Here is a 25,202-nt window from a genome sequence, read left to right as displayed (position 1 = left end):
CTATAGTAAATGGAATAGATTCTCTAATTTCCCTTTCTATATTTTCATTGTTAGTGTATAAGAAAGCCACTGATTTCTGCATATTGACTTTGTATCCTGCCATGTTGCTGAATTGCTGTATAAGTTCTAGTAGTTTGGGGGTGGAGTCTTTTGGGTTTTCCATATAAAGAATCATGACACCTGCGAAGAGAGAGAGTTTGACTTCTTCATTGCCAATTTGGATACCTTTTATTTCTCTTTGTTGTCTGATTGCTGTTGCTAGGACTTCTAATACTATGTTGAACAAGAGGAGTGAAAGTGGGCATCCTTGTCTTGTTCCTGATCTCAACGGGAAGGCTGCAAGCTTTTTCCCATTGAGGATGATATTTGCTGTGGGTCTTTCATAGATAGATTTGATGAGTTTCAGGAATGTTCCCTCTATCCCTATACTTTGAAGCGTTTTAATCAGGAATGGATGCTGGATTTTGTCAAATCCTTTTTCTTCATCAATTGAGAGGACCATGTGGTTCTTCTCTCTTCTCATATTAATTTGTTGTATCACATTGATTTATTTGCGAATGTTGAACCATCCTTGTAGCCCAGGAATGAATCCCACCTGATCATGGTGGATAATCTTTTTAATGTGCTGTTGGATCCTGTTGGCTAGGATCTTTGCATCCATATTCATCAGTGATATTGGTCTGAAATTCTCCTTTTTGGTAGGGTCTTTGCCTGGTTTGGGGATCAGGGTAATGCTGGCTTCATAGAAAGAGTCTGGAAGTTTTCCTTCTGCTTCAATTTTTTGAAACAGCTTCAGGAGAATAGGTGTTATTTTTCTTTGAAAGTTTGGTAGAATTCCCTAGGGAATCCGTCAGGTCCTGGGCTCTTGTTTTTAAAAAATGATTTTATGTATTTGCAAGAGAGAGAGAGAAAGAGGCCAAGCAAGCACATGAGCTGGGGAGGGGGATAGGCAGAGGGACAAGCATCCTTCCCACTAGGTGGGGATTCCCAATGCAGGGCTTGAGCCCAGGATCCTGAGATCATGACTTGAACCAAAGTCAGATACTTAATTGACTGAGCCACCCAGGCCCCCAGTAAATAAATAAATCTTTTTTTTTTTTTTTTTAAAGCAGTAGTTCTCAAACTTTATCCTATATCAGAATCACTTAGAGGGACTGTTAAAACACAAGTTGATGGTCTCTCTTCCAGTTTCTGAAACATTAAATCTGGGGTATAGCTTCCAAAACTTGCATTTCTGACAAGTTTCCAAGGGACACTCAAACTTGGAAAAAACACAGTATTCAAATAATTTGCTTACACACCTCTCTTCTCTGCAAAACTCAGATTTCCCATGTTCGTCCCTTACATTGTACTTCTTGCCACTTGCTGCAGCACCTGAACACAAGCGCCAGCCATCCATGTGCATTGGAGAAACTGTTGATTTACCAGATCTTGAATCTAAAATGCTCTTCAAGATCACATTCTCAGAATCCCTATGTCTCCTCATACTTTCATTTCTGGAGTAGCTTTAAAAAATACTTATATATTATATTTTCGCTTTTCTATTCATTCTTATTCTGTGTCTGTTGTTTTTGACCTTCTGCCTCCCAGGTCAGCTCGGACCCCTTACACATGTTACCTCATGTTCACATGTTCCTCAGTCCTCTTGGCCATCTCCCCCCTCATCTGCTCCCAGCTGTACTCAAACGTAACCATCTGCTCCTGGTCCCAGACTGCCAAGAGCTGATGGAGAAGGGCCTCTGATGCTGTCACTCCTGTGAAGAATCACCAGTTTAAGAGAGTGGGACTCTTAGGACTGCTCTGGGTTCCTTCCATGTGGTCCTGTTGGGATTTCTGCCATGCTTCCTTGCCCCATTAGTTCCTTGACTCAAGCAGATGCCCTCCTACCTCATGAAGGAGATAAAGAGTGATGTCCCTCCATCGTCTTCCTTTGCACCCTGCAAGTCCTCTCTTTGATTCTCATTCATCATCCATCTTTTCATTTAAGGGTCCTTGTGGAAATGCTTCTCTTTCTGCTTCTCTCCACTACTCCTTATCCCCTTTCCTCTAAGAGCCACACTTCTCTCAGTTCATTTCCCTCAGCCCAGGAATGGAAATATCCTCTTCTCCCTAGAGTCCTGAAAAGAGGGAAATTTCTTTCTCATGAATGTTGCTCCCCCTTTGGCTCTCTGATGACCTATCTCTTCCCCTTCATTTGCAAACCTCTCCAGGCATAGTTTCTACTTGTGGATTTTGCCAGGCCTCCTTTTCACACTTTGGCCCCTTGAGTTTGATCTCTGCTTGCATCCTTCCACTGACATCTCTCCCTGTGACATCACAGCAACACTGTGGCTGTCAAGCCCGGGTAGTTTCTTTTCCCTGCTTAGTCATACTTGACCTTCTCCAACATTTGATGGTTCTGATCTTCAGCCTTCAAGAAACCCTGTCCCGCCCCTGCTCCCAGCTCTTGTATGGCTCTTTGTGCCCCTTCCAACTCTGAGTAGTCCGCGTGCTTTCCCTGTGCCTCACTTACCTCTGCCATGGACATTCACGTTCTGTCCTTGCTTTTTTCTTGGGATTTCTTCTATTGTTGCCTCTTTCTGAACAATTTGGAATTGCCTTTTCTTGGATTTATATACTGAGATTATTCTAGCTACTTAAAATTCAACATTTCTGAAAATAATCCCACCTTTCCCACAACACCTAGTTTCCCTCAACTGTGAATCTCTTTCTTCGTGCCCAGGACTGAACCTCAGGATCATCTCAGCCTTCTTCTTATACCATCCCGCTCCAGGCAGTTGTTTGTTGTGGCCTATTAGTTTCATTTCTGCATTGCCCCTTGATTCTGTTCCCCCCTTTTCTTTAGGAAGCATCCACACTCTCTCTTGCCAAATCTGTTGCATTGTCATTGTCGATCTGTGGCCTTCATCCTCACATCTGATTCAACCTTACCTAGCCTTGCTTAGTGCACTCTGATGTACCACTCAGCGTACAGAAGTCTCGGATGCTTCTCTAAACCACAAGAATAATGATCGGGCTCCTCAGGCAGACTTTCAGGAACTTTCCTGATTGTGTTTTTGCCTCCTTGCCATTCGGCAGCCCAGCCTCCTGTCCCTGTGCCCCTGCAAGCTTTATGTTCATGCTCAGCAGACTCTGGCATCTGCAGCAGCAGCTCCTGCTTGCCGGCATCTCTTGCTTTGCTCCCGCTGCTCCTCCTCGGATTGCCTGCTCAGTTTCTGTTCGTCTCAGAAAGCAGTGGTCTCCGGGAAGCTTTCCCTGGTCGTCATTCATGCTCCTTCACTTTGTTCCCAGACACATTGTTTGGGTTCCCTCCCCAGTGCCAATTAGAACTCAGGTCTTCTTGTTTATTCACCAAAACAATGAGTCTTGCCATGTGCCAGGTTGGGCGTGACATTTGTCTGTCTGCATGTGTGTCTCCCCAACACGAGTAAATGCCATGTGAGGACAGGAGTCAAGCTCCTTGTGCATCTCCCAGCACTTGGTACCTGCTTGGTCTGGGAGAGGAGCGGTAAGTGACTCCCGAGTTCCACTGTACTGACACAATAAGCAGCCTGAATGTGCAAGTGGAAAATGTTTTAGCAGCTTGGACAAGTGACATGGCGGAGTTATTATTAAAGTGTGGGTGCTTGGGAAGTGTGGATATCTTCAGGGAGCTCCTGCTTCCAAGGTTGGTACTCAGCAGTGATAAGCCACTAACACTGGGAAAACTGCATCATTCCGTTGGTGCCACAAAAGAAGGCATTATTTACATCCGTGTGTAATAAGATGGGTGAGTTGCTACTGAGAGCTTTTTTTCTCACATATCCTAAGTTGTCATCTGACCGAGCTGTATGCGGCACATCTTTTGAAATGAGGTTGGAATATTGGCATAAAGGGTTGTGTTTATGGCTGTTAAAATTAAAAAGGTATTGCTCTGCCACAGGGGACTTAGAATTTACATGGTTCTAGCCTTAAACATGATAATTAATTCATTCTTTACCCCCTGCCATTTTTAATTTTAGTTCAGAGAATTAATAACAAATGTGTGGTTTCCTAGAACTGGATGTTCCCACTGTCAAAGTAAGGGATTCCTCTCTCAGCGGTTTTTCAGTCTGTGATCCCTGAGGGGGATTCAGGGGAGGCTAAGCAGGCAGAGCGGGGAGCAGATCCTGGTGGGGATTTCTAATCCCAGGGTCCCTAAGAGGAGGAAGATTGGGTTCTGCTAGAGAGAAATTTAGTTTGGGAAAAATCACACTGTTATAGGACAACTAGGGATTCTTTCCATATTTAAATAGCATGTTATGCTTTATGGGTGATGGATTATAATAAGAGTTGAGAACAGAAACTCAAACACATGGATGGAAGAGTACTCATCTGAAGAATTTACATACAAAGTAAAGGCTTTTTAAAAATTGATTTTAAAGTAAACTCAATTATTCAGAATTCCAGATCTGAAATGATAAAAGAGGAGAGAGCTGTGGTTTGTGAATTGAAAAATATTCTCAAGATTAAGGGTATCCAATCTGGGATATATCATACTCCATGCATGAGCCCCTTTTATAGAAAGGTGATATTGCTGCCGATCCTGTTATAGGTTATGAGCATTTTAGGAAAGGAATACTTCCAAGAGCTAGAACTCTGGTGTCTCAGTGAGCTGCTCTCTGCAAGGACAAGGCCTGGCTCAGTGGAGTGCACCCATGCATGCGTGAATACCATATGGGCACACCATTTGGAAGATGAGTCACTGCACCAGCCTTCAACTTGTCCACACACTGACCCTGCCTTCCCTTGACTTGCGACTTGGGTTCTGCTTAGCTCCGTTGTTTTGTCATCCTGTTAGACTTGTTTTTCTCAGCAGTTGAGCCTCCTGTTTCACTGTCCAAAGTTGAATCCTCTCTCCCAGCACTGTGTTGCCTGGACCACTATTTCTGGAGCTGACCCCCACTGTGAATGGTCTGATGACGGCTTTGGCTGGGCTCAGTACGGTTCTTCTCATCTGCGCCTTCTTGTTGATAGTTCCAATGGGCTTGTACCTGGGGTTGCAGGCAAGAAAAATTATTGTGGTCAGTGGAGGAGGACACTGGTTCATGGCCATGATTTAAAAAAGAAAAAAAGCCCAGGTTGTGGGGATGGTGGGAAGGGTGCTTGCTGTGGAAGTGTGACATGTATGCTTTGACTTCAACTCCTGTGAAGTTTTTTAAGTTTTTCTCCCTGTGTTCTTTGCTTTCAACTTTTAGCTTTTGCTCTTGCTAATCTGATGAATAAGCCAACAAACCTCAAGGTGTGTGTAGAACAACAAAGCGAAATTCAGTGAGGTGGTAAAGCGTGGATGTGTCATCTCGGCAGGCACAAATTGCTGCTTGTTGTGGAGGAACTGCTGCGGTTTCTGCTGATCTGCAAATTTGGCTGAGGCCACGTCAGCCGGATGCCATAGGTTTACATATAAGTTGAGGGCTCTTCTTTGCTTTATAAGAAAGGAAACCCACACTCCACAGCATCACCTAACCCTGCCCAGAGAAAGAGACGTGGCCTGACTTATTTCCCACACAAGGCAAGGGGTCGTGTTGTGTTGCTGTTTTGTAAAAGCCACATCCACTCCCTTCTGTAGGTGAATGGCTCTGCCATGGTGTCTTGGCTACCGTGCACGTACACAGCTGATCAGGTAGACGAGGCTTACCATGCAGAGGACCTCAGTCTGACAGTGTGCCCTGTGATCCTCTGGGCACAGGAGAGCAGAGGCTCTCAAGGAGCTGCTCCGAGAAAGCCAGCCCCTGGAGGCCATCATGATAGTTCCTTGTGTTCCCCTCCGCTTCCCGTTGGGTTCCAATGAGGCCTGAGTCCTTCTACATCACCTGTCCTCAGAGTCTGCCTTCAGGCTGTTCAAGTGCAGAAGGGCAGCATGGAATGGGCTCCTTAGGAACAGAGCATCTGAGCCACCCATGTGGCAGTACCTAGACAATTCATCTCAGTGTCACCCTGTGCAGGGACATGGGAGCTGGTTCCTGCGGCTGCTTTTGCTTTTTGCTGGCCATGTCAGTCATAAACTGTCTGAATATTAAAAAGATGCCTGGTTCTTTATTGACCAGATCTGTCAGCCTCTGTCTTGCATTGCTTGACAGATCTCACCACCTTAACCCAACCATCTTCATTTCTTTGTTTTCTTATGATTTTATATTCATATGTAAGCACATCCATTCTGGTGTGGATCAACTGTGCTCTAACCATGCTTAATCTAATATTGTAAAAGTTATACTGTGGGGCCCTCATCACCATAATTTACTTAATCTCTGTTGTTGGATATTTGATTTTTTCCAACTGCATACTGTGGTAGAGACTGTATTTATTCCTTTTGCTTTTCTTTTTTTTTTTAAGAATATAATGTTAAAGTTGGGACAAATTGATCAACAAATATTAGCACCTTATTTTTTGGCTATAAACACAGGGATACTTGCTTCATGTATATTGAATTTTCTACACATTGAAGGTTTGTGGGAACCCTGTGTCAAGCAAGTCTTTCGGTGCTGTTTCTCCTGCAGCATCTGCTCACTTTGTCTCAGTGTCATATCTAATAGTCTCACAGCACTTTAAACTTCTTCATTATCACTGTATTTGTTATACCATTCTGCGATCAGTGGTCTTCAAGGTACTTTTATAAATGTCTAGGGGTGCCATGAGCTGTAACCCTATGTGATGGTGTAATACCATCACTCTAAGATGGTGAACTTCATCGATGAATGTTGTGTGTGCTCTGATTGCTCCTCCTGCCAGCTGTTCCCCTGTCTCTCATCCTCTTCTTGGGCCTTTCTATTCCCTAAGGCACAACAATATTGGAATTAGGGCAATTAATAACCCAACCATGACCTCTAAGCATTCAAGGGCAAGGAAGAGTCATTCATTGTTGTCTTACTCTAACACATGGCCACAGCCACCCCAGCCTTCAGCAGCCCCTGCCTTGATCAGTCAGCAGCCACAGCAGTGAGGCAAGACCCTCCTCTAGCCAAAAGATCATGACTCACTGGATGCCCGAATGACAGCGTTTTCTTTTTTTTTTTTTCTTGGTGTTTTTTTTTAAAATTTTTTATTTTTTATAAACATATATTTTTATCCCCAGGGGTAAGGTCTGTGAATCACCAGGTTTACACACTTCACAGCACTCACCAAAGCACATACCCTCCCCAATGTCCATAATCCCACCCCCTTCTCCCAAAACCCCTCCCCCCAGCAACCCTCAGTTTGTTTTGTGAGATTAAGAGTCACTTATGGTTTGTCTCCCTCCCAATCCCATCTTGTTTCATTGATACTTCTCCTACCCACTTAAGCCCCCATGTTGCATCACCACTTCCTCATATCAGGGAGATCATATGATAGTTGTCTTTCTCTGCTTGACTTATTTCGCTAAGCATGATACGCTCTAGTTCCATCCATGTTGTCGCAAATGGCAAGATTTCATTTCTTTTGATGGCTGCATAGTATTCCATTGTGTATATATACCACATCTTCTTGATCCATTCAGCTGTTGATGGACATATAGGTTTCTTTCCATAGTTTGGCTATTGTGGACATTGCTGCTATAAACATTCGGATGCACGTGCCCCTTTGGATCACTACGTTTGTATCTTTAGGGTAAATACCCAATAGTGCAATTGCTGGGTCATAGGGCAGTTCTATTTTCAACATTTTGAGGAACCTCCATGCTGTTTTCCAGAGTGGCTGCACCAGCTTGCATTCCCACCAACAGTGTAGGAGGGTTCCCCTTTCTCCGCATCCTCGCCAGCATCTGTCATTTCCTGACTTGTTGATTTTAGCCATTCTGACTGGTGTGAGGTGATATCTCATTGTGGTTTTGATTTGTATTTCCCTGATGCCGAGTGATATGGAGCACTTTTTCATGTGTCTGTTCGCCATCTGGATGTCTTCTTTGCAGAAATGTCTGTTCATGTCCTCTGCCCATTTCTTGATTGGATTATTTGCTCTTTGGGTGTTGAGTTTGCTAAGTTCTTTATAGATTCTGGACACTAGTCCTTTATCTGATATGTCGTTTGCAAATATCTTCTCCCATTCTGTCAGTTGTCTTTTGATTTTGTTAACTGTTTCCTTTGCTGTGCAAAAGCTTTTGATCTTGATGAAATCCCAATAGTTCATTTTTGCCCTTGCTTCCCTTGCCTTTGGCGTTGTTCCTAGGAAGATGTTGCTGCGGCTGAGGTCGAAGAGGTTGCTGCCTGTGTTCTCCTCAAGGATTTTGATGGATTCCTTTCGCACATTGAGGTCCTTCATCCATTTTGAGTCTATTTTTGTGTGTGGTGTAAGGAAATGGTCCAATTTCATTTTTCTGCATGTGGCTGTCCAATTTTCCCAGCACCATTTATTGAAGAGGCTGTCTTTTTTCCATTGGACATTCTTTCCTGCTTTGTCGAAGATTAGTTGACCATAGAGTTGAGGGTCTATTTCTGGGCTCTCTATTTTGTTCCACTGATCTATGTGTCTGTTTTTGTGCCAGTACCATGCTGTCTTGATGATGACAGCTTTGTAATAGAGCTTGAAGTCCGGAATTGTGATGCCACCAACGTTGGCTTTCTTTTTCAATATCCCTTTGGCTATTCGAGGTCTTTTCTGGTTCCATATAAATTTTAGCATTATTTGTTCCATTTCTTTGAAAAAGATGGATGGTACTTTGATAGGAATTGCATTACATGTGTAGATTGCTTTAGGTAGCATAGACATTTTCACAATATTTATTCTTCCAATCCAGGAGCATGGAACATTTTTCCATTTCTTTGTGTCTTCCTCAATTTCTTTCATGAGTACTTTATAGTTTTCTGAGTATAGATTCTGTGTCTCTTTTGTTAGGTTTATTCCTAGGTATCTTATGGTTTTGGATGAAATTGTAAATGGGATGGACTCCTTAATTTCCCTTTCTTCTGTCTTGCTGTTGGTGTAGAGATATGCAACTGATTTCTGTGCATTGATTTTATATCCTGACACTTTACTGAATTCCTGTATAAGTTCTAACAGTTTTGGAGTGGAGTCTTTTGGGTTTTCCACATATAGTATCATATCATCTGTGAAGAGTGATAATTTGACTTCTTCTTTGCTGATTTGGATGCCTTTAATTTCCTTTTGTTGTCTGATTGCTGAGCTAGGACCTCTAGTACTATGTTGAATAGCAGTGGTGGTAATGGACATCCCTGTCGTGTTCCTGACCTTAGCGGAAAAGCTTTCAGTTTTTCTCCATTGAGAATGATATTTGCGGTGGGTTTTTCATAGATGGCTTTGATGATATTGAGGTATGTGCCCTCTATCCCTACACTTTGAAGAGTTTTGATCAGGAAGGGATGCTGTACTTTGTCAAATGCTTTTTCAGCATCTATTGAGAGTATCATATGGTTCTTGTTCTTTCTTTTATTGATGTGTTGTATCACATTGACTGATTTGCGGATGTTGAACCAACCTTGCAGCCCTGGAATAAATCCCACTTGGTCGTGGTGAATAATCCTTTTAATGTACTGTTGAATCCTATTGGCTAGTATTTTGTTGAGTATTTTCGCATCCGTGTTCATCAAGGATATTGGTCTATAGCTCTCTTTTTTGGTGGGATCCTTGTCTGGTTTTGGGATCAAGGTGATGCTGGCCTCATAAAATGAGTTTGGAAGTTTTCCTTCCATTTCTATTTTTTGGAACAGTTTCAGGAGAATAGGAATTAGTTCTTCTTTAAATGTTTGGTAGAATTCCCCCGGGAAGCCGTCTGGCCCTGGTTTTGTTTGTTTGGAGATTTTTAATGACTGTTTCAATCTCCTTACTGGTTATGGGTCTGTTCAGGCTTTCTATTTCTTCCTGGTTCAGTTGTGGTAGTTTATATGTTTCTAGGAATGCATCCATTTCTTCCAGATTGTCAAATTTATTGGCGTAGAGTTGCTCATAGTATGTTCTTATAATAGTTTGTATTTCTTTGGTGTTAGTTGTGATCTCTCCTCTTTCATTCATGATTTTATTTATTTGGGTCCTTTCTCTTTTCTTTTTGATAAGTCGGGCCAGGGGTTTATTAATTTTATTAATTCTTTCAAAGAACCAGCTCCTAGTTTCATTGATTTGTTCTATTGTTTTTTTGGTTTCTATTTCATTGATTTCTGCTCTGATCTTTATGATTTCTCTTCTCCTGCTGGGCTTAGGGTTTCTTTCTTGTTCTTTCTCCAGCTCCTTTAGGTGTAGGGTTAGGTTGTGTACCTGAGACCTTTCTTGTTTCTTGAGAAAGGCTTGTACCGCTATATATTTTCCTCTCAGGACTGCCTTTGTTGTGTCCCACAGATTTTGAACCATTGTATTTTCATTATCATTTGTTTCCATGATTTTTTTCAATTCTTCTTTAATTTCCCGGTTGACCCATTCATTCTTTAGAAGGATGCTGTTTAGTCTCCATGTATTTGGGTTCGTTCCAAACTTCCTTTTGTGGTTGAGTTCTAGCTTTAGAGCATTGTGGTCTGAAAATATGCAGGGAATGATCCCAATCTTTTGATACCGGTTGAGTCCTGATTTAGGACCGAGGATGTGATCTATTCTGGAGAATGTTCCATGTGCACTAGAGAAGAATGTGTATTCTGTTGCTTTGGGATGAAATATTCTGAATATATCTGTGATGTCCATCTGGTCCAGTGTGTCGTTTAAGGCCTTTATTTCCTTGCTGATCTTTTGCTTGGATGACCTGTCCATTTCAGTGAGGGGAGTGTTAAAGTCCCCTACTGTTATTGTATTATTGTTGATGTGTTTCTTTGATTTTGTTATTAATTGGTTTATATAGTTGGCTGCTCCCACATTGGGGGCATAGATATTTAAAATTGTTAAATCTTCTTGTTGTACAGACCCTTTGAGTATGATATAGTGTCCTTCCTCATCTCTTATTATAGTCTTTGGCTTAAAATCTAATTGATCTGATATAAGGATTGCCACTCCTGCTTTCTTCTGATGTCCATTAGCATGGTAAATTCTTTTCCACCCCCTCACTTTAAATCTGGAGGTGTCTTCGGGCTTAAAATGAGTTTCTTGGAGGCAACATATAGATGGGTTTTGTTTTTTTATCCATTCTGATACCCTGTGTCTTTTGACGGGGGCATTTAGCCCATTAACATTCAGGGTAACTATTGAGAGATATGAATTTAGTGCCATTGTATTGCCTGTAAGGTGACTGTTACTGTATATGGTCTCTGTTCCTTTCTGATCTACCACTTGTAGGCTCTCTCTTTGCTTAGAGGACCCCTTTCAATATTTCCTGTGGAGCTGGTTTGGTATTTGCAAATTCTTTCAGTTTTTGTTTGTCCTGGAAGCCTTTAATCTCTCCTTCTATTTTCAATGATAGCCTAGCTGGATATAGTATTCTGGGCTGCATGTTTTTCTCGTTTAGTGCTCTGACAATATCATGCCAGCTCTTTCTGGCCTGCCAGGTCTCTGTGGATAAGTCAGCTGCCAATCTAATATTTTTACCATTGTATGTTACAGACTTCTTTTCCCGGGCTGCTTTCAGGATTTTCTCTTTGTCACTGAGACTTGTAAATTTTACTATTAGGTGATGGGGTGTGGGCCTATTCTTATTGATTTTGAGGGGCGTTCTCTGAACCTCCTGAATTTTGATGCTCGTTCCCTTTGCCATCTTGGGGAAATTCTCCCCAATAATTCTCTCCAGTATACCTTCTGCCCCCCTCTCTCTTTCTTCTTCTTCTGGAATCCCAATTATTCTAATTTTGTTTCATCTTATGGTGTCACTTATCTCTCGAATTCTCCCCTCGTGGTCCAGTAGCTGTTTGTCCCTCTTTTGCTCAGCTTCTTTATTCTCTGTCATTTGGTCTTCTATATCACTAATTCTTTCTTCTGCCTCATTTATCCTAGCAGTGAGAGCCTCCATTTTTGATTGCACCTCATTAATAGCTTTTTTGATTTCAACTTGGTTAGATTTTAGTTCTTTTATTTCTCCAGAAAGGGCTTTTATATCTCTTGAGAGGGTTTCTCTAATATCTTCCATGCCTTTTTCGAGCCCGGCTAGAACCTTGAGAATTGTCATTCTGAACTCTAGATCTGACATATTACCAATTTCTGTATTGATTAGGTCCCTAGCCTTCGGTACTGCCTCTTGTTCTTTTTTTTGTGTTGAATTTTTCCGTCTTGTCATTTTGTCCAGATAAGAGTATATGAAGGGGCAAGTAAAATACTAAAAGGTTGGCGACAACCCCAGGAAAATATGCTTTAACCAAATTAGAAGAGTTCCAAAATCGTGAGGGGGGAGAAAGGGGATAAAAAGAGGTTCAACAAGGAAGAAAGAAGAAAAAAAGAAAAAAGAAAAAAAAAGAAGAAAAAAAAATTAAAAAGAAGAAAACACCTAAGAAAAATGTAAAAAAGAAAAAATATATATATTAGATAAACTAGTAAAAAATCGTTAAAAAAGAAAAAGGTAACAGTTAAAAAAAAAATTTTACCCAAAGGTGAGGGAAAAAAAAAGCAAAATATGAAAAAGAAAAAAATTAAATTAACTGCAAGACTAAAAAAAATCACAGGGAAAAAGCCATGAGTTCCGTGCTTGGCTTTCTCCTACTCTGGAATTCTGCTGCTCTCCTTGGTATTGAAACCGCACTCCTTGGTAGGTGAACTTGGTCTCAGCTGGATTTCTAGTTGATCTTCTGGTGGAGGGGCCTGTTGTAGTGATTCTCAAGTGTCTTTGCCCCAGGCGGAATTACACCGCCCTTACCTGGGGCCAGGGTGAGTAATCCACTTGGGTTTGCTTTCAGGAATTTTTGTTCCCTGAGCGCTTTCCGTAGAGTTCCGGAGGACGAGAATACAAATGGCGGCCTCCTGGTCTCCAGCCCGGAGGAGCCGAGAGCTCAGGGCCCCACTCCTCAGTGCGCCCTCAGAGAACAGTGCCCAGTTACTTCCGTCTGCCTGACGTCCCGCCGCGCTCCGAGCTCACCGAGCCTGCTACCGGTTCAACGTCACCCCAAGCTGCGAGCTTACTGTTGGCTCTGTCTCTGTAGCCGGCTTTCCCGTTCCAATACCCGCAAGCTCTGCGACACTCAGACACCCTCGATCCTTCTGTGACCCTGCGGGACCTGAGGCCACGCTGACCCTGCGTGGGCTTCGCCCCGGTTTAGCCTCTGGAGCGATGTCCCTCAGCGGAACAGACTTTTAAAAGTCCTGATTTTGTGCGCGGTTGCTCCGCCGCTTGCCGGGAGCCGGCCCCTCCCCCGGGGTCTATCTTCCCGTCGCTTTGGATTCACTTCTCTGCCAGTCCTACCTTTTAGAAAGTGGTTGTTTCTCTGTTTCCAGAATTGCTGTTCTTCTTCTCTTCGATCTGCGGATGGATTTTCAGGTGTTTGCAATCTTTAGATAAGCTATCTAGCTGATCTCCAACTAGCTGAAGCAGCCTCAGCCTGCTACTTCTCCGCCATCTTGACTCCTCCCTCTCTGCTACATTTTCACCATGTATGCCGACGTGAGGCAGTATTGTATTATGGGAGTGCACAGGTTAGAAATTTTGTTTGAATCCAGATTTTTCCAGATGTGTGACCTCTGTAAGCCTGTTTCCTGTAATTTTAAAATGAGGCTACAAATATGATATTTACTTTTGTAAAGAATAAATGGAAACTATACTTTCATACATACACACATCATGTACATGCATTGCATGTACACACACATACACACACACACACACCCTGTAATTTGGCACCTGGCATATGTGACAGGCCATGTATAATCAAATATATGTTATATATTAGTATGTGTGGCAGAAGAGTAATAATTGGAATGTTTTGCTGTAGCCACTGTATATAGTGAAAAGAAGTGGAATTTAAGGTTTACAAACCTGTGTGCCTATCTAATACTCTGTGAAATGAATGTCGTCTCTGTAGAACATTCAAGAAAATTACATTAAAAATAAAGAGAATTCAGTGCCTGAAGCAGTGCTGTTTGTAACTGGTTCTTACTCTTCAGGAAATTGAGCAATGAGTTCGTCAAAATAGATTATCTCTGAATTCATTTTAAAAGCCAGAATTATTATCTCACCTGCCTGCCTTCCCTTTAATTCATTGAATAAATATTTATGGCCAAGCATGGTTGTAGCTCCAAGGTACAGTCATAGACAAGATCAACGAGATCCTTTGTTTTTAGGAGTTTATATCACAATTCTAAATAAGCAAACTAGTTCCTTTCAGCTGGCATGAGTCCTCATAGAGTCGGTGATGACTCCAGGGCTGTGTGTGGCCCCAGGAGCAGAGGAACATGGTATTTCCTTGTCTCACTGGCCGGTACCATGTTGCTGACTAGTCCTCTTGCTTTACAGAAGTACTGAATTCATGGAAAGTTGTTATTTTTGATACCATGTTTTCTTTTTCTGACAAAACTTCAAAGGGTTATTATAGACTTATGTGATCATAAGAGATGATCATAGATATGATTTAGTTCTGGTGAAATGATGATATATAACAATGGGAAATATGATTAAATTGAGAAATTATACACAATCTTTTTAAGAACACAGATGTAGAAAATGAGGTATCTATATTTGCTTTAGAGACAAAACTGCCATAATTTTTTTTTTGTAAAGCAGATAATTGTAATGTAGTAAAATACTTCTGTGAAAATAGGGATGTTGAATAATCTTACTAGCGAATCTTCGGGGTTTGTCAAATTGTTTTCTCTATTTAAAAAAATAAAATATCTCATATTGTGGTACAAATGGCAGTAAATATGTAAGTGCTATAATGGTTGAAAAGACTGTAAGCTCCTTGATGGAAATCACACTATGATGTCTTATTATTTTCAAACAAAGCAAGAAAAGCCATTGATGACAATTCTGTTAGCTTTATTTGGTGATTAAAGTGTTTTTCAATACACTTTAGTAAGTGTATTTCTTAGCAAGAATATGCTAGTATGTTGTGATTGATAAATAGTAAATATTAAAGTATATACTGTTTTTAAACTCTAAATTGACATGATTTCTCTTTATAATCTGAGCTTAAGTTACTCCCTTTCAGTCAATTATATCTATATGTATATCAAAGGATAAATAATATATATCATTTATTTATTTTTCATCTACTGGATAAGGGACTAGGTTATATTTCTATTTCAATGGGCAGCACACTTCTTATTACATTAAATCTCATCAAATATTTTTTAAATGATTAGAAGTCTACATGAATTCTTCCTGTACAATTAATGGATTTTTATGTTTGTCACTGCATCAGGTTGTTTTATTGTCTTGAGAGGTTTCAAACGTTTGACTTAGAGGTGCATCTTACTGCCTGTCACTCCCAATGCTTATGCAGGTCTGACCTTTTACCATCTGTCCCTTCTTCAGGAACATTCTACAGCATGATAAACGTTAAAACTCATCGAGTGCTTTTTGGCCATCCAGGGTGTGTGCATATGAGAGTGTGTGTGTGTGTGTGTGTGTGTGTGTGTACATGTATGTTACTAATACTTGTAGAGAATCTTGAAATAGTAGAAAGTAACAAAGAATATTTACATTAATCCTACTACCCACATAGAGTCACTATGCATATTTTGCTATTCCTATTCAGTTGCTTTTCTATGCATGTGTGTTGTATGTGTGGACAAGTGCCTTGCACAAAGAAGGTACTTTATAAATGTGTTGAATGAGCAGATATCTCAATATATGTAAACATTTTTATTTTAAAACTTAGGATAATATAATCTGTTTTATGATCTTTACATTGATTTTACTTAACCTAGAAAATTTCCAAGATATTTTGTTACTTAAAATATAGTTTTCAGGGGCGCCTGGGTGGCTCAGTAGGTTAAAGCCTCTGCCTTTGGCTCAGGTCATGATCCCGGGTCCTGGGATCAAGCCCTGCATCGGGGTCTCTGCTCAGCGGAGAGCCTGCTGTCTCTTCTCTCTCTCTGCCTGCCTCTCTGCCTACTTGTAATCTCTGTCTGTCAAATAAATAAAACCTTTGAAAAAATAGTTTTCAGTAACTTCAAAATCATATGTATATATGTGCCTATGTATATATGTATATGTGTTATAGTCTTTTTAACCTTTTTCTCATATTACTATTATTTTGTGTTTTTGTCATAATAATGTTTTGATGTATATTTTTACTATCAATTTTTATCATGACTATTTAGCACGTTAATCCTAGAGGGGAAATTACTGGGATATCAAAGTGTAAACTTAAAACAGTTATCAGTCCTTTTCATATTTTTATTATTTAAAAATATTTTTATTGAATTACAAAGGATAGCTATTGATTTAGAAAATTTGGAAAGCAGAAGGATAAAGTGCAGAGAAAATTGGGAAGAAGCCATAATCCTGGCAGCTAAAGATGACTTCACTTAAGATTTTGATTTACGTAATTTTAGTCTTTCATATTTCAATTACATATTTTACCAAAAAGTATCATTTTGTTTTCTAAACTGTTGTCTTTTTCCCCACTGGTAGTATATCATTTACATAGTCTTTCTCTGCCATTAATCTTCTATAATGTAATTTTACAGCTTATTATTAAAATGACACATCTGTATAATGTATTTAATTAATCCTCTTTGTAGACCAGTAGTTTGTTTCCAATGTTTCATTATTATGAGGAGTTCTAGGATAGAAACCCTTGTGTGCATTCACTGTAATCACATTAACATCCAGATTCCTGGAAACAGAATAGCTGGTTCAAAATTATATATGAAAATTTTTTAAGGCTTTTAACATATATTTCCATATTGCCTTCCAACAAGTTTTACCACTTGATGTTCATCCCAAAAAGTGGTATGAAAACAAAAGGAGATTATACAGATATTTACAGGTCATTCACCTTAAAATGAACCAAGTCATGTTTTGGAAAAGCAGTACCTGTTTACTCTTCTTTGAGAGGAATAAGAAACTACCCATTTTTAAAAAGATTTTATTTATTTATTTGACAGAGACACAGTGAGAAAGGGAACACAAGCAGGGGAGTAACAGAAGGAGAGGGAGAAGCAGGCTTCCCGCTAAGCAGGGATACCGATGTGGGGCTCCATCCCAGGACCCTGGGATCATGACCTGAGCTGAAGGCAGATGCTTAATGACTGAGCCACACCGGCGCCCCCAAACTACCAATTTTAAGTGTTTATCAGTGGTCTTCTTGGGGAAGGGGATATATTCATAGACTTGTTCTAAAACAGGAGAAGCTGCATATGGACTGGTTAGATGATTTTACTAAATGCTCATGGAAAGTGAGAGAGAAAGTTTTTATTAGTTGCTAGTTCTCCTGATTACCTATTTGACAAATCAGCCTGCTTGTTGTGTCTATCTTCAGTTAGATACTATTTTTCTGTCCTTAACTGCTTTAAGAAAAGTCACTGTGTTTTCTTTTCCAGTCCCTTCAGTGGCTGCACAGGAAGCATGGTCGTGGGAGCAGTACTTGACAGAACAGAAGGCTATAGCTGCACCTGTTGAACTGTTTTCCAAGGTGAATCATTAACAGTCATGTTTTGGCAAGGAATGGGCACTTAAGAGAAATAATCAAAAGGAAATCATTTGCCTACACAGAACATTCAACTGATTTCAGTTGTAGGTTTCACTGGAAAGTAACATAACAAAGGTAATGGAAGCCTTAGTGATTCAGAATGTGTCCTCCAGAAACCCAGTGCTACTCCCTTTCAGCTCTGTGACGTTGGGCAAGTCATTCATTCTCTCTCTGCTTCAGTTTCCTCATCTGTAATGTAAGGAAATTACCATACCTACCTCCCAGGGTTGTTGGAGGATGAAATCAGTTGTTACACCTAAAGAGCATTGAATGCAATGGGCACATAATCTTTCTTTGTATTAGCAGATATTACTTGCACAGGACCACCCAAGGATCAGGTTTGAGGGGTCCTTTTTTTTTTTAAGATTTTATTTATTTATTTGACAGATAGAGATCACAAGTAGGTAGAGAGGCAGGCAGAGAGAGAGGAGGAAGCAGGCTCCCTGCTAAGCAAAGAGCCCAATGTGGGGCTCGATCCCAGAACCCTGAGATCATGACCTGAGCTGAAGGCAGAGGCTTAACCCACTGAGCCACCCAGGTGCCCCTGAGGAGTCTGTTTTTGATGTGTTGCATGGAAGTGTTCGGTAAGGCAACATGTTGGAGGAGATAGCGAAACCCCATGTTCTGCCTGAATCTAACAATGTCCAGAGCAGCCTGTGTGGGCTTGCTTGACCAAGTGACTGTTGGCACAGAGGTGGGGAGAGGTTTGACTTGAGGGGAATCATCTTTACCCAAGGTACCAAATCTCCTGCTACCCTTTCTATTCTTCTTGGTCTGTGTTTTCAACATTTCGGGGGAATTTATATTTAAAAAACCGCATCAGATTTCATCATTATATTGCATTTTAACCAGCGGTGAGAAAGTAATGCTTTTTATTTGCTTTGCTTTTTATGACATTTTGTTGAGATGTATCTAGTACTTTTTACTATGCAAAAGGGCTAGCAATATTTTAAAAGATTTAATTATTTATTTTAGAGCAAGAGAAAGAGTACAGCTGGGAGGAGCAGAAGGAGAGGGAGAAAGAATCTCAAGCAGACTGAATTCAAGCAGTCAGAATCTGAGCGCAGAATCTGACACTCGGCTCGATCTCATGACCTTGATATCAGGACCCTGAGATCAGGACCTGAGCTGAAACAAAGAATCAGGTGCTCAACCGACTGAGCCACCCAGGTGCCCCAAAAGGGCTAACAATTTTAATCCTGGCCGTGGCAATAGAATGGGGGAAGAAGTAATGTTAATAGGGAAAGAAAGAGAAACCAAATGCTGGCAGCTCCCATTTAAGAAATACTAAATATTTCGTACTCAACCCAATCTTCACATCAAATGCCTTTCTGGAGCTTTGGAAAACCCATGTGTATGGGTATTCCCGAAACCTGCTAAATTAGAACCTCAGTGACTGGGGCCTGGCACCCTGGAGAACCTCCTTGGGCTTCTGTGCGCAGGATGGAGGTCCGAGGTGGTAGTAGCTTGTAGGAACTATGCAGTGCCTGCTGACTCCTGATGAGACTGCCACTTGATGAGAATTAGGGTTCAAGGTCCCTAGGGAAGGGGTCTCTTCTTTCATGTTTCTTCACAGTCTCTGTTCTTAGTGTACTCATGATCAGTCAATGTTGAATGACTTCTGGGTAAACTCTTTTCATTTCTGAGCATGGAAGTTCCTTAAAGAGAGTTGGCTCTGACTGGAGCAATCCAGGGCAACCTGTAGTTACACTTTCTCTCCATCCTTGGGCCCATCTTGTGCCCGTGCTGTGTGGTCACTGCAGGACAGAGGGTGGAGTGGGCTGGCCCCAAATCCAGCTAAGGCCTGTCAGAAGCTGGGAGCCCCAAGGGCACATGTAGTCCATCTGGGCCCATGGTGCAAGGTTCACCACAGGACATTGACCAGGCTTGTGATCCAATGGCTGGGCATGGATGGGTACCGTAGGGTCTCAAGGCAACCAAGGTCCACAAAAATGTGAGACCAGTCAATGATTGAAGTCAGGACTTCCATGTAGCAGTATTGACCATGAATGATTCAGGGTCTTAGGAATCAGACCCCCGTGGGTCTCCTGGCTGGGGTCCTCTCTTCTTTCCACTGAGAATTGAACCACTTTTTAGTGTGTTTGGCTGAAATGGGCCTTTGTTTCCAGAGCAAGGCAGGTTTGGGCTGATGACAGAGAGCCATTAGATTCTAGCCAGTGCCTGCATTTTTCCCTCAGCTCAGCTAGTGAGTGGATTAATGCTATTTCTTGATTTCTCCTTCAGGACAATTCAGGGTCCAACAGCTAGTGCAAGAACACCTACAGATAAGAAAATTTCTCCCCCAGATTTTCCCTTGTGACTGAGTAAAAAAAAAAAAAAAAAAAAAAAACCACCAAGGGGCAAATGTGAGATTTCTGTTCCTGAAATAAATCCCTACATAAGGAACTGCTTAATAGTGGGTTATGGGTCATAGAACTTTCTCCCTTGACTTTCTAGAGATCTGATAAGAGAGGTACTGGCAAGCACTAAGTGAGGGGAAACATGGCATTGTGAAGGCAGGGGTGGGTTCCCTCTAGAGGGTGTAAGTGAATCTGTGACTCTGTCCACAGAGGAGAGATGAGCAATGAGCAGGGAATGCAGTCTTTGGGGAGTCCTTGCCTCATCATGTGACTTTAAAATATGACTTTCTCAACCTTGTGGACTCAATTTTGGTCAACTCTGAAACTGACCATAGAGTATGAGCACGTGAGAAAGTGGACATGTCTGACCTGTAGGCATGGCTTTGTCTTCACTCAGAATTTAACAGTCAAGCTACTCACGTTTTTGAGGCTCCATCTCTACAAAGCTCCATGTAAGATGTAGACTGAGACACTAAGGGGTTTATGACATGGTTGCTTAAAATCTTGCCGTCTATTGGGATATAAGATATTCCTGAAAACATGACAGTGGTGTGAGGTAGAATGTTCTCGTCAGTCAAATGTGCATGTAATGAGCTGGGTGTCCTGAGGAGAGGTGGCATCTCCTCCAGGCCTTATCGAGGAGGAAGAAGCTTACCAGTTACTAGGTCTGATTTGTCCTGATGACTGAAGATGCTGTGTCCAAATAACAGTGTTACTCTGACTGGACATTTATATTCTGAGATGAAGTGACATGGTTTATAATTGAAAATAGCTTTCAGTAGAATTAAAAAAGGCAAATGGGTCAGGCCAGTCTTCTGAGAAAGATGATCAGTTTGAACTCAGGTTTGGAGTAACATTGTGCTCTTGACTCTTCCTGTCCATTTTAAATGTGTAAATATTGTAATAATGATGTTCAGGTCAGCCTGCTGAGATGGAACTTTTCAGGACCCCGAAATGTTGAAAATAAAATGAAACTGTTTGCATGTCCTGATTGGAAAACTATTAAAAATATATTAACTATTGCTTTTCTTTCAATATGTCATTTCCATCCTAACATTCAAGTTTTAGATGGTGTACCAGTGACACACACACACATACGATCAGTTCCATCATGCAAATCAGACATGTATTCTACGAAGAAAATGTATGTGTGTATTTTAAGAGTGTGCTTATTTTATTTGCACACAAGATTTTTGAATATCTATAGGCCCATTTTGAATTTCTTTTTGTACAAGACAAAGTAAAGTGTTTTATAATTTATGGTTTATCTTACCATCTGGGATAGTGAGTGTACAAGGATATAAACACCTTCTGTTGACAGAAAATATAAAAACATTTTCTCTTCATTACTGGTGAAATGTGCCTATCGTGACTTGATTCAAACTTCAAAATATTTTTTCCTTTGGTTTTGAAGTTGGTTCTAAAACTTTCTCTCATCTCTCCTTGCCAGTCATCTGACCGTCCACTGCATCTCCCTGAAGCATTCTTTCCACCTGTTGCCCATCAAAGGCTCAACTATGCCAGCCTGGAATCCCAGTCCCCACAGTCTGGCCTCATCTGCAGATGCACATGAACAGCTTCTGTGCCGGTCAGCCTGTTGCTGCCCGGCTTAACTGTTCAGAGCCTTTATCCACGTGGGAGGCCTCTGTGTCTCTTCTTGTTCTCTGAACTTCCTATGTCCCTGTTCTTCCAGGACCTTTCCCCTTTATGAAGCTGTCCTAGCCTCTGCACTCTGACCTGTGGTCTTGGCAGCCTCTGTCTTCCTGGCTCCGGCTGGTGGGAGTGAGGTTTGGGAGCAGCATAGGACCAGCATGAAGGCAGATGCTGTCCCTCTTGCTGTCTAGCCATGAGCTAAAGGGACCCCCACCTCCACCTGTCCCAGCGTTCCAGGGGCAGGTCTGACCGGGGTAGCATAACCCTCCCTCGCCCCAAACCGCCCTTGTCCCACAACCACACATCCTGATTGTCCTTAGTGACTTCCCTGAAAGCTCTGCTTTTTATGTCCAGCAGATGTTTCTGTCTCCCCAGCCAGTGTTTGGCCGAGCAGATAGGCTTAATGTGTGCTTGGGCTCCTGCAGGCCAGGGATACTTGAATATTATTAAAATGATTGGTACTTCAGAGCAAGATGAAAGTCATCATGGAAAAGCTAAAATTGCTGGACTTCTCTGTGTGTCTTTCTGTGTGTCTTTTATAGTGTATAGAGTTACAGTTTGAATTTTATATAGCAAACGGGTTGTTTTTCTTTCTCTTTCTCTCTCTCTCTCTCTCTCTTTTTTTTTTTTTTTTTGTACTTGTAACAAATTACCATGAACTTAGTGGCTTAGTATAACACAAATTTATTATCTTAAATTTCAGGAAGCCAGAAGTCTAAAATGGGTTAGCCAAATTATGTTCCTTCTGCAGGCTATAGGGGAGAATCTCTTTCCTTGCCTTTTCTAGCTTCTAAAGGCTTCCTACATTTCTTAGCTTGTGGGACCATATCACTCCAACCTGTTTCCATGGTCACATCTCCTTCTCTGGTCCTTTGCCTCCCTCCTACAAGGACACTTGTGATGACATTGGGCCCACGTGGATAACCTCTCCATCTCAAGATGGTCCACTTAATCACATCTGGAAAATCCATTTCGCCATATAACATACCATATTCACAGGTTCAGGGATTCAGACATGGCTCTCTTTGGAAGCCACTGACCACAGGTGCCATCTCCTTTCCATTACTGTGCTGATCTGTCCCTGCCCCTGGCCTGAGTGGCTTCTCATGGCTGGCTCCCTGCCGTCATTCTCCTGTGACCTCTGCAACACCCTCTGTGGTAAAACAAATGATGTATTGGGGCACCTGAGTGGCTCAGTTGGTTAGGCACCTGACTCTTGATTTCGGCTCAGGTCATGATCTCAGGGCTGTGAGATCGAGTCCCATGTCAGGTTCTATGCTTGGTGCAGAGTCTGCTTGAGATTCTTGCTCTCTCTCAACCCCTACTGCCACCCGTTCTCTCTCTCTTTCTCTCTCTCTCACACACAAATAAACACATAACGAAATCTTAAAAAACCCACAAGGGATGCACCATCCTTCATAGCCCCCCTTCTTGAGGCGGCATGCATAGCTGCTTTGCTGGAACCTCCATGTCCCGAGAGTGCACTGTTGTCTCTCCCACACACGCTTCTCCACCCCTCAAGGTCAGGTCTCCACCACAAGCCTCCTCCTGCCTGCTCCTTAGTATTTTGTCATTATGCACCTGGCCCTCCCTCCCATGAGGTTTATGCTGTCTCTTCCCTATGGTTTCCACTCTTGTTACTTCATTGGACCTGCGCGTGTACGCCTATGTGCACGTGTGCACCCACGTACTGCCTCCCTGAGCTTCCCCTCTGCTCTTGCCTGGGTCTCCTGCTCATCCTGGGACATCCTTTGCCCACACGAGCCACCTAGTGCCTCACGTGCCAGACCCCCCTTCCTGGGGCTGTCCACTTGCTTTCCGCTACACTTGCATCCATCAGAACTGGACCTCTCCTGCAGTGTGGAACTTTAAGTCCCACATCTGATCCCATCCACTGTCTTTGCAGCCCCTCTTGCTCCCTTATTCTCATAGTACCAGCTTTTCCTTTAATTAAGACCTGTGGTTGTTGAATTTGTCCTTTACCTTCCTTCTGGCTTCACATCTTCCCCTGGCCAGGCTAGGCACCCTGGTTCTATCATTTCAGCCATTTTCTTGCCAGGATCTTCAATTGCCTTGTCCCCCGTCCTCCTCTCCCCATAGATGCCTGCCAAAATCCCAGCTCCAGATGGATCACGTGTGCTTTCTAACTTCTGTGCCTAATTAACTGCCAAGCCCTGCTGCAGAAGAAGCACAAACATCAAAGCTTTGCAGCTTGATGGCACTGTAGACTAACAGTCTCTGCTAAGAGGGCAGTGCCTGGCTGTCCTTCTTGCCATCAGTCTGAGCACTTCCTACTCTCTGGGAAGGCACTACTCTCAGGCCTCTGCCCTCACTCCCAGCAGAAGGCATCACTCCTTGGATGGACTTGGTGCAACCTCCCTCCATTCCCTGCCACAGACCTTCACTCACACCAACTCAGACCTCTTTCCCAGGCCGAACTGGGAGACGTATCCCTTTCCTCCCCCTTTTCCTTTTACCTACACTCAGGAGCCTTCCCATTTATGCTTTTCTAGAGAGAACTGATCAATGACCCATCAATCATCTCATGTCCTGCTTGTAAGCTACCTTTGCTTCTCTTCCAAGTGATTGTGTCTAGAACATGAACACACCTGTCTGTCCCATCTTTAAGAAAGCATACTGGCCCTTGGTCCTGCACTCCCCTTAATAGCTCACCTCCTTAGTCTGCTCTAGATTCTTGAAATGTTGGCAGGCATTTTCTCTTTTCTTCATTGTCTAACCTTTTCCTCCTCCAGCTCTGCATCCTGGCCTTTACTCCCACCATGACCTGAAACTGTGCCCACAGAAGTGCCCCCCTCGACCCCCTGCCCTGATTTCAAAGCCACACACATCAGGCCTTGGCTTATACTCCCTCTGCTCCAGGATGCTGTCCACTGTTAGCTGCTCCTTTTGCGTGGTCCTAGCTACTCCTTGCCAGGCACTTCTGAAAATCCTCTTCTCTTGGGCTTCTGTCTTGGGCCCCACTCTGCATGGCCCCTGGGGCATCTCATCTACCCCCTTAACTCGAGTTCCACCTAGACCCAGTGGAGTTTGCAACGTCCTAGATCTCTAGATCTTCCTACCTCCTCATTCTGTGTGATTACACGTAGTGTGTTTTGTCTCTGGGTAGAGCTGTAATCTCTGTGAAAACTGATTGGGTTTCTTTCCTTTTTTAAGTTCCTCTCTGCTTCGTGATTCTCTGGGAGAGGTGCACCTCGGAGCATCTTGTTACTGGCTGGGTGCTGGTACATGTGCTGCTCCATTAAGCCCTTTCAGCTTCTTTCCCTTCACTTTATAGAAGAAGAACCCTGTGATGCATTTCTCTGACTCTCAGTTTTTAACTGAAAGTGGCAGATTATATCACTTGCTTAGAGACTGTTGAAGAATTACGTAAAATATATATACAGTGTTTAGCCCAATACAGCGTCTGACATGCAGTTCGCTTTATTAGATGCAAGAATTCTTAAGATGACACGTGTCAGATTCTAGTCCTTTACTGTCCCTGGAACCTGCCCTCCTTGACAGCATTCATTCAGAGCCCTAGCCAGAACGCCATCTCCCGGGACTGCGTCCTCGTCGGGACTGGCCTCCCTTAGACCACAGCAGTACTCTTGGCTGCTCCCTGTGAAGCATGGTCTCCCAACTGAGGTCTCCTGATCTCCTGTGCGTCAGGACGAGTGTCCAGTCTGAAAACCATGCATCACTGGAGCTT

At 42.4% G+C, this 25,202-nt stretch overlaps 1 protein-coding gene across 5 annotated transcripts in view; it reads left to right on the top strand.

Moving 5' to 3' along the window:
• L3MBTL4 (L3MBTL histone methyl-lysine binding protein 4) overlaps positions 1–25,202 on the top strand; it is a 452,666-nt gene that overhangs the window by 137,136 nt on the left and 290,328 nt on the right. For all 5 annotated transcript variants that reach the window (XM_059139212.1, XM_059139210.1, XM_059139213.1 and 2 more), the window contains exon 5: positions 17,332–17,423. In XM_059139212.1, coding sequence (XP_058995195.1) covers positions 17,332–17,423 — 92 coding nt within the window. The remainder of the gene's footprint in view (positions 1–17,331; positions 17,424–25,202) is intronic.

The sequence above is a fragment of the Mustela lutreola genome, chromosome 11 (assembly GCF_030435805.1).
Source record: "Mustela lutreola isolate mMusLut2 chromosome 11, mMusLut2.pri, whole genome shotgun sequence".
NCBI classification, from domain to species: domain Eukaryota; kingdom Metazoa; phylum Chordata; class Mammalia; order Carnivora; family Mustelidae; genus Mustela; species Mustela lutreola.
The sequence above is the reverse complement of the archived record's forward strand: the minus strand, read 5'-3'. Positions and strand labels throughout refer to the sequence as shown.